At 35.7% G+C, this 16,197-nt stretch overlaps 1 protein-coding gene across 13 annotated transcripts in view; it reads right to left on the bottom strand.

Moving 5' to 3' along the window:
• KCNT2 (potassium sodium-activated channel subfamily T member 2) overlaps positions 1–16,197 on the bottom strand; it is a 425,289-nt gene that overhangs the window by 24,975 nt on the left and 384,117 nt on the right. For 11 of the 13 annotated variants that reach the window (XR_014326811.1, XM_082857000.1, XM_082857001.1 and 8 more), the window contains one exon: positions 1,419–1,719. Coding sequence is in view for 12 of the 13 variants with exons in the window: in XM_082857000.1 (XP_082713126.1) it covers positions 1,419–1,719 (301 nt within the window). In the remaining variant the exon portion in view is untranslated. Of the gene's footprint in view, positions 1–16; positions 273–1,418; positions 1,720–5,081; positions 5,226–16,197 lie in introns of those variants that run through there. The other 2 variants (XM_082857004.1, XM_082856995.1) reach the window with 2 other exon arrangements.

Raw genomic sequence — 16,197 nt, 5'->3', positions numbered from 1 at the left:
ATTATAGGACTAAGAAGTACGATCATACTTCATGTCATTAAATTGGCAAAGATCTCCTAACATAATTTTTAAATTAAGATTTTTTCTTTTAATTTGCCTCAATATAAGACCTTTTGTGCTTATATTAAAATTATTCGTCATGAATGAGTCTGTACTACATTTTAAGTAAGTGAAATATAATTATGAATTTCAAGTACCTATGGAATCCTGACTTCAACATATTTCAAGTTTATGTCCTCGAGCAAGATCTTTTACCTCTCGAACTTCAACTTCTTGAAGGGCGAAATGGGACACACATCTAATCAGTGTTTATAAGGAGTAATAAGAAAATATACATAAAGCACCTAACACAATTCCTGGCATAGATTAGGTACTCAGTAAATATGCTTCGTCTTCTTGTTCAAAGAAACACAGATAACTTCTTTTAAACTCCATCCAGTTCAATGATTAAAATTTCTCCCTATGTACACTGTTTCAAGTTGAGACTTTAATAATAAAGATGAGATGGGGGCAAATACGGCATTTATTCTATGTTACCCTTAAAACCTACATGATACTGACATCTTAGCTCCTGATTTACCCAAGTTATGTATATATATACATATATATGTATATATATATAACAAACTAAAACACCTTATTTATTATTTGATTTTCTCATATGTTGACTAAATTTCCTTTAAATAAAATTCTTATAGTGATAAATGACATATTTTAAAATTGTCTTTGCATTATTTATTTAAGCTGTGCTATATGCAATATATATATATTACGATCATATATCAACATAAGAGCATAACAATCATTGGGACATATCTGCAGTGTATGAGGTTAAGCACTATTTGAGCTTCAGATGAAAGCTTTTGAAGATTCTTTGTTTCTGGATCACAACAAACTGAACAACTTTTATAGAAACATTTTGGTTCATCTGTGGCTCATCCATTTAGTTACTTGCCAATGCCACAAATTTATTTTATCCCAGGCCCTAAAATAAAATGTGTTGTTTGTGTGTGTGTGTGTGTGTGTGTGTGTGTGTGTGTGTGTGTAAAACAGACTTTGGAGCCAGACAGAACTGGATACAAATCTCAGTCAGGCTATTAACAAGCTAATTAGCAAGTTACTTGACTTAGTTTCCTTATCTCTAAAATGGAAGTTTTTTGTGAAAATTAAAATTAAGATAATTCTTGTAATGGGTTCAACACAGTATCTAGAGACCTGAGCAAATACTTAAAAATTTCAGCGCTCTCTTTTTAACATTATAATTGTCTCTAGGAGATTAGACATGTGTTACTAGTCCCTTCAAACTGACCTGTGAAACAAAAATGTGATTCTTAAGTTACTAAATTAGAGCCAACTCTGTTACAACTAACTGCAAGAAATCACAAGTCCACATCATACAATACTTGTAAAGAGCATACCATATCCCACTGTAGAAAGACCCAAGTGTTTCATTCTATTTTTCACAAGTTCAGCAAGCTCTTGTCTTTCTGACCTCCTGTAGAGGTTCAGGCGCTGCTGGGTTATTTTCTCAGCTGTTTTACCGGAGTGTTTGGGACCTTTTCTGCTCAGTCTTCGGGCCCACTGCATGCTCTTCCTCCTTAGCAGGGGATGGTCGGACTGATCACTGGATGTTGAGTTGCGGTGGTTACTTCGGTGGTGACCTTGCTCTTTGGCATCTTTGGTGTCTTCCCACTCTTCCACACTGATGGATATTTGAGACTTTAAAAGAAACGCATATTGGTCATTAGATATTTTAGGAATCATGTAGCCTGGAGTTATATTCTTATTTTTTGCTAATATCTTAATATAATTATATATCTCATGAGAGTTTTTACAGAAAGAGCAAAATCATAATCATTGATACTAATTTTCTGCTACTAAAAAATTAGAAAATATGTTTTTTGAACTTATATTTGAACCAGATAAAATATCCTTGCATCCTCCAATATAAGTTTCTTTATAAAAATAATTTAATTTTTTATGTATCAGAGTTATCTTATCAAAAGACTACTAGCATAGAGTTGTTCGAAACCACAAGCAAAAGAACTAGATATTTTATAACTTTATTCAAATAAAGTCAATGTAATGGACTTTTCTCAATTTGCTCCTAGTATTTCACATGAAATTTAAATAAGGATTATAAAAGTTGTTTTATTTTTGGAATTAATAATATTTTTTAAGGTTTTAAATTTACTGCTCTTTCTAAAGGCATTGGCCTGAACTTTGTAAAATGTGAAATTTTTTATTTGCTCATATGACCCAGAGGAAAACAAAAAGTACATTTTATTTAATTCATGCATTAATTATTCACCACATAAAATGTTTTCTGATGGAAATATTACAATATATTTCAGGAACTGTTCTCAGTGTTCTAAGTGAAACTGTGTTGTAAATATTAGTATTTCACAAATGTATTCTAGAATCACAAAGAAAACTTAAATCAGGCTATTCTCCATAGGAGGGAAAAACAATGAACATATTCATAAAGTCTATTTTGATCTACTCTTTTACTACTAAATCTGATTTTAAAGTAAGAAGCTTTCCTTTGATTATAGGTCCTTAGGAGCCAAAAGTTTCCTGTTTCAAAATTGTTGCTTTTCATACCAGGAAATCATATGAACTGAAACATGGTTCAAAGCAGAAAGCCTTACTTTCTAAAGCATGCACATGCAAAGGGACAGCTTCCTGCATTTTATTCTGCATAAGAGCCATGTTTAGGAATCCTGCTGTGTTTCCTGTCTGTGAATGGAAGTTTGAGCTTCAGCTACAACATGCATGTGTCGCTGGCTTCCAAACTAATAGAATTTAAATTACCAAGTTAAGTAAGGTCAGGAGTCAGATCCAACAAGATCCTTTAAAAGTGAATATAAATTATGGAGGCGCAGTCAATGCCTTACACACAATTCTGAGTGCCAAGCTATGCAATCATCTCACACTTAAATTCAATAAAAAATGTAAATATTCATTCACATTTGTTCCAAAACAGTACTGTAGAAGAGTGATATCAAAACAATTTGTTTAACCTTCATAGTTCCATGATAAGAGACTATTTCTCTCTTGTTTAGATTGAATTATTTATATATGTATATAACTAAGTCACTGTGCTGTACACCTGAAACTATTGATAACACGACATTGTAAATTAACTATACTCTAATTTTTTTAAAAAAAAGAAATAATTCAATCTAAACAAGAGATAAATAGTCTCTTATCATGAAGCTATGAAGGTTAACAAATTATATATATTATACATATAATTTTTCAGGTTGTTTTCCCTTATAGGTTATTACAAGATATTGAATATAGTTCCCTGTGCTATACAGCAGGCCCTTGTTGGTTATCTATTTTATATATAGTAGCGGGTATATGTTAATCCCATTGGGATAAGAGAACATTTCACCCAAAATATAGAAACCTCATTTTAGCTATAGAAATTTAGGTTGGAAGTATTAAAAATTTTAATATAATGGTTTTGCAGTAATGGATACCTTTATAAGTCTTAACTTATTCTAGTTTTATCTGGTTGATAATATACTGAAAACCTCTTCTCTGAAAGTAAAATACATAAACCCTTGAGTAATATCTACCATCAGTAAAGAATATCAATCTTTGTTCAGTAATTTCAGTTTATGTGTACTTTGTGGCAAAAATGAAAACATGTTAGTTCATTCATATTTAGATACTTGGCTTGTAGAGATTCACGAATCACAATATTAAGTTTATTTGAAGTAATCTTTCTAGTCATAAGTCCTGTAATAGTTTGATTCCTACAAATATATGGAAATAGTAATCTTGCCAGACCAAATACTCAAGATATGCCCATATAATGTCACTGAAAATTAAAGTCATGGAACCGTAAGTTAATAAATATTTTAAGGGAGAGACTGGAGATTCGCTTCTCTTCCAGGTAGACGATACAACAATATTTGTCTTTGTGAATGCTTCTTCTTAGTTATGTGTACCAGGAATTATATCAAGTATATATTAGCTAAATAATACTGGATCCCTTATTCACCATTGTTTTGAATTCCCTAGGGAAATGATATCATGATTTATACAAAAAAATCCATAGGACTCACAAGGCATTTTTATCATTATTTCAATAAAAGTAACATCTCTTTTTATATACCAGTTTAACTAAAGAGAAAAGAATTAGAAGGATTAGGGGATCAATTTTAAGAAATCTAAACTGACAATACATAGATTGTTCTCTACATGTTTGGAATTTGTATGCCTTTCTCCCATCCTTCCAGTATGACATAATAAAAAGTACTTTGAATCTTTCTGCATTAAGATACACAAACTTGATTGATATTTTGGATATTTCCTAGCTCTGTGCCTGTAATAAACTGTGTAACCATTATGTAACATGAGAATAATGATACCCATCTTCTACCTCATAGAAATGTGCAAATTCATATAACACATTAATATATAAAGAAAACATGTCACCTGTATCCTTCCACACATAATAATAATATATCCTAGTAAGGATGATGATCCACAATATCAGTTACTTTGGTAATAACCTGAGTTATTCTATTGCTGGGTACTGAACGTGTGTAGGCACACATGTGTGTGCCTCTGTGTTTTAAAAGAAGGTCAACTTATAAATACATTTTCCTGGTGCCATTTCATCACCTGGTTGTAACTCTACTGTGTTCCTAACATGACATCATGACCTACTGGAAATAGAGTAGTGCTAGGATACACGAACGTGCCTTCATCGTAGGACCTTTTCCTGAACGTAGAGTCAGGGTTATAGAGTGGTTAAAAGCAAGTATTCTGGCATCAGATAGAGCTCGGTTTAAATACAAGTTCTACCACTTACCGGTTCTGTATTCCTGGTTATGTAACTTAAAAGATTATCCCCAGTTCCCTATCTGAAAAATGATAATTATATTATTACTTTGCTCAAAGTGTTTTTCCAAGCAAATCTAAAAGATGACTCATGAAGAGTGCATAATATAGTGACTGTCTCAGCAAGTGCTAAGTAAATATTAGTAAATATTATGGTTCATAATCTTATATGAAAATACCATAAAAAGGAGAAAAGAAAAATAAATAATTATGAGGTGTTATATAAAAGTAAAGCATAAGTATGAAAAAGGAATGACTCATATTTTGGTGCAGTTCCTCTACCAGTGACTATATTTCATAAGAAATCAAGGTGCTATAATCAAATTCTTGGGGGTGAAGTTTCCTCAGTTAAAGTTTTGTGAAATCTGAAAAACAAAATAGGTATTTAAGCCAAAGGGGAGATTTATTATTCTGTACTGCTTCTATGAATTATTTTTCACTATTTCTATGAATAATGGGAGAACTCTGGCTTGACTTTTTGTACTTTTATTGTCAGAAGCCTAACATAATTATTAACCTGAAAAACCAAAGTTTAATGCTAATGGTTGTGAGAATGAAAAAATATATTTGCATATTGCCATGGTCTGATCTGAATGTTTGTGTCCCCTCAAAATTCATATGTTGAAATCCTAATTCCCAAGGGTATTTGTAGGTGGGGCCTTTGGGAAGTGATTAGGTCATGAGGGTGGAGCCCTCATCAGTGGGATTAGTGCCCTTATAAAGGAGATCCCACACTGCTTCCTGGCCCCTTCTACCATGTGAGGATGCAAGGAGAAGTGTGTGACCAGAACAGGACCCTCACTGGACAGTGCTGCTACCCTGATCTTAGGCTTCTAGCCTCCACAGCTATGAGAGATAGGTTTTGGTTGTTTATAAATTACCCAGCCTGTGGTGTTTTGTTACAGCAGCCTAAATGGACCAAGACACATATTGTACATGAAATGATTCTAGAAACATATTTATATAGTTCAGTAAGGAAATGAAAAATTCATATGGCTACTCCAACAACAATTTTCATATACATTTAAAACTTCATCTTTTTTTAAGTTATATTATTTTCCAAATATTTATCAAACAATATGGTTGAAAAAAGCTAAAAGTGTATCTTCATAATAGTAAGACTAGAAAACTTTATAAAGAAGAAAATGTATCTTATGCTTAAAACAGCTTAAGTACCTTAATTTTCAGAAAGGTAGAAAGTGTCAGATTGATAAGATATATGAGACATTCTTTTCCATACTTCACATGCACACAGACACACACACACAGCTGACTCTATTCAACTTCTCTCAATTTTTTATTGAACAGTTATTCATGTCATAGGTTATTGAGCATCTGTGGAACAAAGTGGTATTTTAAAATAAATCAATTCACCCAGCAGTTTGAAAGTGTTTGTAATCTGGATTAGTGGCTCCCTTAAGAATAGTTTTACAGCCTTAATAATAGACTTAAACTGTGCTAGCTGATTTATGTCTGAAGACATTCTGGACTGTTGCTAAAGAAAACAGAGGAAAATGAAATCACTGGAGATATGTTAGTTGAATCTTATAGGAAAGAATTCCTATAAAATGTTTTCCATTAAAATAGGTTAAATTATAATAATATTTGAAAGATCATCTAAATTTAAATCTACAAGCAACATGGCTAGTAACTCTGGGTCCCCTGGAAATTTCTTTTTATCAGTACAAATCCACAGAAAGACGTTTCTCCATTTTCAATAAAGACTCAGTTTAATAAGTTCATTTAGTCTGTGGTCTAAGAAGAGATATAAAATAACTAGTTACATTGTATTTAGATCTATTTTCAGAATCACAGAGATAATTAAAGAACAAACAATATTATGGTCTAAAAAATGCTGGATTTGGAATCAAATGCTAAGTTGTATTTTTAATCACATCAGGTAAATGCTTCATGACTTTGAGCAAATCAACTGAGCTTCTTGAAAAATAGTGATCATAATACTTATCCTGGTTTTCATAGCAAAAATAAACAAAACTTACAAGAAAACAGTAGTAAAAATCTCACCAAAATTCTAAAACCAAATAATTTCTCAAGAATTCAGGCTCAAATAATCGATTTTCTAAAGCTAATAATTTGATAGAATAATTAACATTATTCCAGTCTCTTGGCTTCATCCATATCTAAAAATAAGATAATTCATCTACATGTTCTCTTAGGCACCTTTCAATTTTATCGTTATTCTATGAATATAAGGTTTACTAGTAGTAGGTAGAATCTCCATTAACTATTAACTCACCATTTCAATCCAATAACTTCAAAAGTCAATGTTTAATTTTATGTCCAAGTGAAAAAAAATTTTCAGATTCTCTAAAGATAATGTTGAATAATCTACAAACTTATGTTACTTATTTTCCACTATGGTCAGACCACATCTTTTCCTCCTCCTTCCCCTCCCCCTCTTCTTTTCTTTCTCCCTCTGTCATATGTAAGACCTATCTTTCTGTTGTTATCTGTAAGAGAAAATCAAACCTAGTCAGTTACTTTTCTATTTACGAGTTAAATCTCATTTTTGATTATTTGTTTGTTCTAAATGTATAATTAAGTTATATATTCACACATCTTTAGTTTTCCGTGTGTGTGTGTGTGTGTGTGTGTGTGTGTGTGTTGTATGTGTGTTTAATTAAATCTCTGCTTTCTTTGCTGTCTGTGAAATTTGAAACTTGGCTAATTTATTATCTCGATATTATTTCTCACATTGGTCATTAATTTTTTTCCTTTGAGCCTTCAAAACTGTCATTCAGAAACAACTAATGTACAAGGGTTTCAATTATCTAATGCCTTTCCTAGTGCTTTAAGCCCAGAAAATCTTACTTTTTCTTCTTTGTTTAGGATCTTGAATACTATTATCATGAACTTGCTAACTACATGGTGGATGTTTTCCCTTAAAATTTAACTAATTCATCTTGGTTCATAAGAAAAAACTGAGAAATAATTTTGACCTAATTTTAGTTGTTTGTTTGTGTTCTTTTACTAGGAGTCTTGTAAAGTGTTTATAAATATGTAGGTGTTAGTTGGCATATATGTTACTCATTTTGTTTTTTATCACATGCTTAGGAAGTTACACTCCAAAAGAACTAGTTCAGTTTTTAAATTTTTACAGACCAAAGTCTGAGAAGTATGTTTGGAAATGGATATTAAGGGTACGGGGTAATGGTGGAAGAAACATAAATTTGGATCGGGCAGGATTTATTGGGCTCACTAAGTGTTTAACGTTACAGCCTGGGGAGTCAGAAAGGGTTCAAGTTGTAACAATTGGTACAGGAAGCAGGGTATCTAGGCCACGACTGCCAGCTACACAGTTTTATGTTGCATTTATTCAGTCCTCCCACGCTTCTGTTTGGATTTAACCAACCTAAGTTAGAAGTTTCAATAATTGGCATTTAAGGACAAGAGTATGGAATTGGGGCTCTTGTTAAAGTGGTCCTGTGTCATATGTCTCAGACTTATCTGAGTGTTTAATATTGAATTGTGTGCCTAGATTCCAGTAAGGAGCACGACTGACATTAAGCTCAGAGAATCATCCTTATCCTGTGACCAGCGTTTGTGTGTCTAAAGCAGGCATCAATCCCCATTGCATAGAGCGTTCAGGGAAAATGCTGATACCTTGAGCATCCTACAGCTGGATTATGTGGTTGCTTGTGTGAAGGAAGAGTAGTTGCCATGCTGAGATCCACAATTCTGAACACAGCTCATTGGGACCCTACAAAATGCTTCTGCTGCTGCCGCCTATGCTTCTGGAACAGTAGAGTTGCTGATCCCCATAGCAATAAGGAGAAGTACCCACAGGTCCCTGTGGCACTGCCCAGGGGTGAATTCAAAACTGAGTTAAGCCTCAGGTCCTTAAAATCTGACAAAGCAATGACAGACCCATAACTCTGAAGATACTGACTTCAGATTCTCTGGAGCAGGCGACTTATACATATGAACAGGGTAGAAAAGAGCTCCCAGAGTGTCTGCCAACCAAAGACAACAGCAGCAACAAAACTGGAGGAAATAAACAACTGCAACAGAAGTCCACAATTAGTCCAACTAGAAAATTCTTAATTCACCAACAGAGTTTATTAAGACCAAGAAAAATACAATAAAAAGGGAGCTGATTGGCTTTGTGCCTCTACAACATAGGTCCCAAATTAACTTTAACATCTCCTGAGATGTACCGATTGGCAAACCTTTAGGGCCTTCTTTTCTCTTTGAGTTGGAGCTCAAATTATAGTTATGACTGAAGATCTCACTACTTTTAAACAAAGACCCTAAGTATGGAGATTGCTCTAAAATTAAGGTAATCTCTATACTCTTAGCAGAGTTATCAAATATAAAAATAGAGGACAAAGAGGTATGCCTCATCTTAACCATTAGAGCTATTTATCGCCTTGCCTAAATTTCCCATGGTCATAACACCCATGGCCCCAAAACATCCCCTAGTAGACATGAACACTCTTCCAATGAGTAATACATTAAAATTAAATGAAATAAAACCTTTGGTGCTTACAATCAGTTGGACAAAATGGGACCCTATGAACCTTCTGTCTGCCCAATATAGTTAATAAAATCTCCAAGGATTGTACAGAGCTTTCAAGGATTGAAACCCATTATAAGAACTATTTAGAGAACAGATGATAATCACCGCTGCTTCTCCATTTAACAACCAAACTGACCTGTTCTTAAACCTTTTCTTAAACCTGGGAAGCATGAATGGTGCCCCACAGTAGACGGTCCCAACCTTAGTGCCCCACTCCCACATATTAAGGCACCGTGCCCAATATTGTTGAAATTACTTAATCTATTCAGTTGGCAACTGATAAATACTTTGCAGTCATAAATTTCACTAATATGATTTGTTTGGTGCCTGTTTTGACGGACTCAGCCAGTTTCCCTTCACCTTCGAAGGGACACAGTACTCCACTTAACTATACATGGGGCACCTCAACAGCCCTGCAATCACACACAGGCTTCGCAGGCAAGATCAACACTGCATCCAACTTTCTCTGGAATACAGGTATGTCATGACATTAATGACTTATCATTCAAGGAGAGTCATTTGACACCCTCATTCAGGACACAGAAACATTCACAAAGGAGCTCACGAACAGGGATGGGCCACTGTCTCACACAAAGTACAAGGTCCCCTCAACTTAGGAATATTTCTAGACATTATATGCTCAGTCAAGGGGTTCTCTATCCCTGTCACTGTCGAGAAATAATTATTGATCTGTGAGTACCGACAATATTAAGACAAATCTAATACTTTTAGGCCTTTGGGTTCTGGAGACAATGTATTTCTCATTTACAATTTTTTTAAAGCTCATTTATGCTGCTACTCACAAATTGGTCTACACTGAATGAGGTCCATTACAAGAAAAGACTCTAAATTCTCTCCAAATTGCAACACAACAGACAACTGCATTAGTTTCACCTTTCCCTCCTCTGCCTCTACCCCCAGATTCCTTCACTACAGAGGCCTCCTCTAGGACCTCCTGGAGACTCTGAACCACTCACAACAGCTAAGTTGTCCACAGGCTTCCAGTGCAAGAAACTGTCCTCCTTGGTCTCATGCTCACACCATCAGAGCAGCAATTACAAGGCATGTATCCATAAATATTTACATAAAATTAAGAGTAATATGATAATTAAGGGCCAAAATTTATGACCGATGTGGTACAAAGAAAATTATATAAATTTGAGTAGATTTGAAAGGATGACTCCATGTTGAGAAGGAGATCTGTGTCTGATTTCAAGAAACATACACTGAACACTTGTGCAAGGCACCGTCCAAGGCACGTGGGATACAATAATGAAAAGATAGATGTGGTTTAGCGATAATTCCCTAATTTCAAATTTTATACCTCAATATCCTCAGTTGGAGAGTATGACGTAGAAGAGAAGTGAGAAATTAAGAATATGAGAGAAGGTAGAAAAATGGATTATCTTGGAGTCCAGGAAGATGTATTTTTCATGGAATGGAAGGGGTGATGAATATTGTCAAATAGTTCCTACTGTAGCTTTTCTTCCCTCTAACACAGGGGTCCCCAACCCCCGCACTGTGGACTGGTACCGGTCTGAGGAACCGGGCCACACGGCAGGAGGTGAGCGGCGGGTGAGCCTGAAGCTTCATCTGCCACCCCCATTGCACACATTACCGCCTGACCCATCTCCCCACCACGACCCCTCCATGGAAAAATTGTCTTCTACGAAACCGGTCCCTGGTGCCAAAAAAGGTTGGGGACCGCTGCTCTAACATACATGTCATAAATAATATCTATCATTACAGAGACATGAGGAAGAGGAAGAAAAGTTATAAAAGGTCATTACTTTATCTAGGACCATAGCATTGCCCTATGATGGAAGTTTGTTTGTTTGTTTCTTTTAATAAAGGTTAGGCATCTTCCACTCATATAAGTATGTTACAGAAATTATTGGTGATCTTGAGAAGTGAATTTTCTAAATAGCAAGTTGAAATATTTACTAGTTAATATGTCTAACATAATGTTTTTCTGAGTTGTGGTCTTCAGAAATACATTTTAAGTGTTCAGTGAAATTGCCTTAATTATGTCATGTTTCTATATCATATAGCTCTATCAATGCAGCAGCACTACTTTCTTTCATTGTTTTTCTTATGAACTCAGGTGACCTTTCACTGTGCAACAGTGGAATGTTTTTATCTTTTCTGAAGCTATAACATTTATTTTCTCCTCAAAATAATGTATTTTTAAGGTGAAGTAATAATATTATCAGCATCAAAATTATCATTACTGTACATTTTGTAACTACGTTTTTTGTAGGTCTCAAGGCATCTCTTCACTCTTCTAATGGTTATTTAATATTGACTGTTGTATTTCATGTTGATATGTGTCTGGTAGGTTAGAATGAAAGTCTGGCTCAAATCTAGACTAATTTCATCCTCATTAACTTTTAGTTCATTAAGGAAACTAAAAAGCAGTTTTCTTTAACCAAATGATTCATTTTATATCTAGAAATAACCAAATGTGTCAACATATTTTCTTTCTACATAAAATGTCCTTTTGGGGTACGTATGATTTGGTTTTTATGTATTGTACATACTTATATATGTGTGTGTAGAGAATTTTCTTATACACCCGAATAGTTTTAAACTCCAAATTTGACTTATAAACAAAAAATCAATAAATGGAAGAGTACTTATTAAGCACACAGGTTCAACACAGCAAGAAAGGAAGGCATTCAGATAGTTTACATGATCAGAATCATAGTTTCATTGCCAGTTCTGTCATCTTCACAGTACAATTCTCACTCCTCATTTTCTAGAATTTTCTAGAATTACAGGAATACATAGCCTAAAGCAATGGTTTCAACCACATGTATATGTGTGTGTGTAGACCCCACATACTGTAGGGTAGGTGAAGGGGGCTATCATTCTATCACCTCCAGAATCTTACAGTACAGAAGAAAACACCTAAGCATATAAAGTTATGAAAAACTATTATAGTGAGTTCAATATGAGTATAGCATCAATTCCACCATACCCAAACATTTTACACACACACACACACACACACACACAGACGCACACACACACATACAGAATCCTCTTCTCTTTTTCAGCATTTGAGAACCACCACCCTAAAGCATATAACAGTTATGAATAAATGAGACTGTGGAAAGAAAATTTCTATGATATATGTAATGTCTTAACTACGGAAGAGATTCAATGGTATAAGACTTGGTAGATATGAATATTTATATTCTTATGTAAAGAATCTATTTAAAATGGTATTATTGATCCAAGTATACTGTTGCTGAGCGATCATCACTCCCTTATTAAGACCTAGATGGCTTAGATCAACCTTATAACTTTCTATTCAGTTCTGATTTTGTAGACTCCAGCACCCATGCAACAAGAAGTTGTGACTAAAGGCTTACTTAACTTCCTGTGGCAGGGTAAAGTGAAAGAATGATGTCGTGCAGTTTAAGATATTAAGTGAACAGAAAGCCATGACTATGTAGTTAAAATAAAATAAATAGATTGGATGCATTTAAATAGCTTCTTGCTAATAAGTGTGCCAGTGAGACTGTTTTTTCTCTTTCTCCCTCCCCCAAGCCACACAGCATGCAGGATCTTAGTTCCCTAACCAGGGATGGAACCCACACCACCCGCTGCAGTGCAAGCTCGGAGTCTTAACCTCTGGACCCCCAGAGAAGTCCTGTGCCAGTAAGAGTCTTAAGTTAAGGTATGTAAATAATGCAAGTAAGAAATGCTTTCCTGACATTGAAAATAAGATAAGAATTAGTAGAGCTAGGAAATATTATAAAAAAGAATAATAAAATGGACTAAAAATATTCGAGTCAAATTTTTTTTTTTTTTTTTTTGCGGTACGCGGGCCTCTCACTGCTGTGGCCTCTCCCGTTGTGGAGCGCAGGCTCAGCGGCCATGGCTCACGGGCCCAGCTGCTCCGCAGCATGTGGGATCTTCCCGGACCGGGGCACGAACCTGCGTCCCCTGCATCGGCAAGCGGACTCTCAACCACTGCATCACCAGGGAAGCCCTCGAGTCAAATTTTTATAAGAGAAAAGTGAAAGAAAATTACAGGTGAGCTGAGACCCATGGTGTGTGTGTATGTGTGTGTGCCTGTGTGTGTATGAATTAGAATGCACTTGAGGTTCGTGAATATATTTACTTTTGATAATATTACAAGGTATTTATCCAAATCACAGGAATACTTCCTATTATTTCATTTATAAATTTAAGTGTATTGAAACAGACATTTTCTGAAGCAGTGTTATCCACTCAAAAACGAAGAAGCAGTGAAAAATGATGAGATGAGATCTATGTTACTCTATGTACGTTGGCACAGAATTGTTTGCCATTAACTATGAACGATTCACTTAACACATTTCTGCCTTTTTTCTAACTGATGAAGTGATAATAATAAACCTCCCTACTTAACCTCCACTCTGCTATGTGTTGAGAATTGCCCAAGTTCACACACAGCTAGTAAAAGTAGGAGCCAACTTTTAAACATAGATTATCTGGCTCCATGTCTAGTGCTTTTACGGTCAGACAAAATAATTGAATAAATGAATCTTCCCAGGAACAGGGACAGAGGAGAATAAAGAATGGCTAGAATATAGGAACTTAAAATTCGGTCACAAGCAATTGACTTGGTATGACAGGCATCAAACATCCACGATTAGGCATTGTTAATCTGTGTGTATTACACAAGACACTGAAGGGAAGAGAATTTGGATATCGTAAATCCACCCAGAAGTAATTAAATCCAAGAATAGGCATGAAATGTTCATGTCCACTTTCTGGTATGTTTACTGACTCATTCCAAGCACCTAGATGAGAACATCTGGACCTTGGTGGTGCTCAGTAAATATCTGTAATTCTGGAAGATTATAAGGCAGAAAGTATCTGGCAGATAATGAGTTTGTTATTCATGTTTAGGAATTAGAACAGGGAGGGCAGAGAACAAAAATTTGCCATCCCTCAACCCCGAAGTAATCATTGAAACCACAAGATACATTGAGTGCTACAAAGCCATGTGTTGAAAAGAGGAGAAGTCTTTTCCAAATCCCCAGTTTTGGTTCAAGTGGCAATTCCCACGTTGATTCCCAAACAAAGCACCTTGGGATCTCAAAGCAGACGGTGGAAAAGAGAGAGGTGGCCAGAAATTGGTAGAAGCTCCTACAGCGAAACCTAGTGATTAAAATAAACAGGCTCTGATGTCAGAAAGTGATAAAGTTCAAATCCAGGTCTGCTACTTCCTAAGTTTTTATTTTATCAAGTTAATGTGTCTAAGTCTCTGCTCATTTACAAGTGGGAATAATATCATGCATTGTATTAGCCTGCTGGGCAGATTAAATAAAACAAGAAAGCGCTTAGTGTTGTTCAGGGATCAAGATTAATGCTCTGGGAGAGATGACCTGCAGTGAACTTTAGCCCACCCTTAGGTAGATAATGAAGTACTTTCTGGAACCTAAAGATGAAGCCCCATCCTAGGGGAGGAGGTGAAGGTGATCGCTGCCTCTCCTTGGGGTCCTGCGTTCTAGAGCCAATTCCGAGACAGGAGATTAGACGAACCTTCAGATGGAAGATCACAGTAGCAGCATCTAAAATGAGCTGTTATAGGCAGAAATTGAACAGCAAAAAAGGGGAAAAAGAAATAAACCAGTGCAAACAGGGAAAATAGGAGTAATTCATGATATGAAAACTAAGGATAAGAGAATTTTAAGATGTAAGAGATAATGAACCCTGTTAAAGGTTCTACAGTGCTTAAACAAATTACAACTAATTTAAAAGGCCAATGATTTTGGCTAAAAGAGATTTTTAATAATTGAAGAACAGTACTGATAAAGTAGTGGGGGAAAAGCTGGGAGATAAGGAATAGAATGGACAGCATGTATGAAGTCTTCTGAGAGGTTAACAGCAAGAGTAAAATAAGAAAAAACAGAAAAAAAAAGAGAAAAATTTCTTGAGATTTGGGGAAACCTGAACATATTTGAAGGGAGAGAGAAAACACCAAAACAAAACAAAACTAGAGGTGGAAAGGACGGAAATTGTATAAGAAAAAACTGGAATTACAAGGATAAGCATATTTTAATATCTAAAGTACAATTAGAGCTTTTTCTTCATAAAAAGGATTGTGAGAAGGATACTTATATTGGAAGACTCAAACTTCCCAGCAAATTAAAGGGAAGACACTTTATTTATATAGGGAATTGACTGGAGGATTTTGAGACCTCCAATAGTAACTATGAGAAAGAAAGCAATCCGAGGAAAAAAGTTATGAGTCAACTTGTAATTGGCTACGAAAAGTCAGAAATGAGCCAAACCTTTGATTTTCTGCATCTGAAATGGTAAGTTAGAGAAAAGAGGAGATAGTGAAGCTTGACATCTGAGTAAAAAGTGAAGAACAGGAAGGCGGAAGATGGCGGAAGAGTAAGACGCGGAGATCACCTTCCTCCCCACAGATACACCAGAAATACATCTACACGTGGAACAACTCCTACAGAACACCTACTGAAGGCTGGCAGAAGACCTCAGACCTCCCAAAAGGCCAGAAACTCCCCACGTACATGGGTAGGGCAAAAGAAAAAACAGAGACAAAAGAATAGGGACGGCACCTGCACCAGTGGGAGGGAGCTGTGAAGGAGGAAAAGTTTCCACACACTAGGAAGCCCCTTCGCGGGCAGAGACTGCGGGAGGCGGAGGGGGGAGCTTCGAAGCTGCGGAGGAGTGCACAGCAACGGGTGCGGAGGGCAAAGCGGGGAGATTCCCGCACAGAGGATCGGTGCCGACCGGCACTCACCAGCCCGAGAGGCTTGTCTGCTCACCCG

This window comes from Leucopleurus acutus, assembly GCF_964270905.1.
Source record: "Leucopleurus acutus genome assembly, chromosome: 2".
Taxonomy (NCBI): domain Eukaryota; kingdom Metazoa; phylum Chordata; class Mammalia; order Artiodactyla; family Delphinidae; genus Leucopleurus; species Leucopleurus acutus.
The sequence above is the reverse complement of the archived record's forward strand: the minus strand, read 5'-3'. Positions and strand labels throughout refer to the sequence as shown.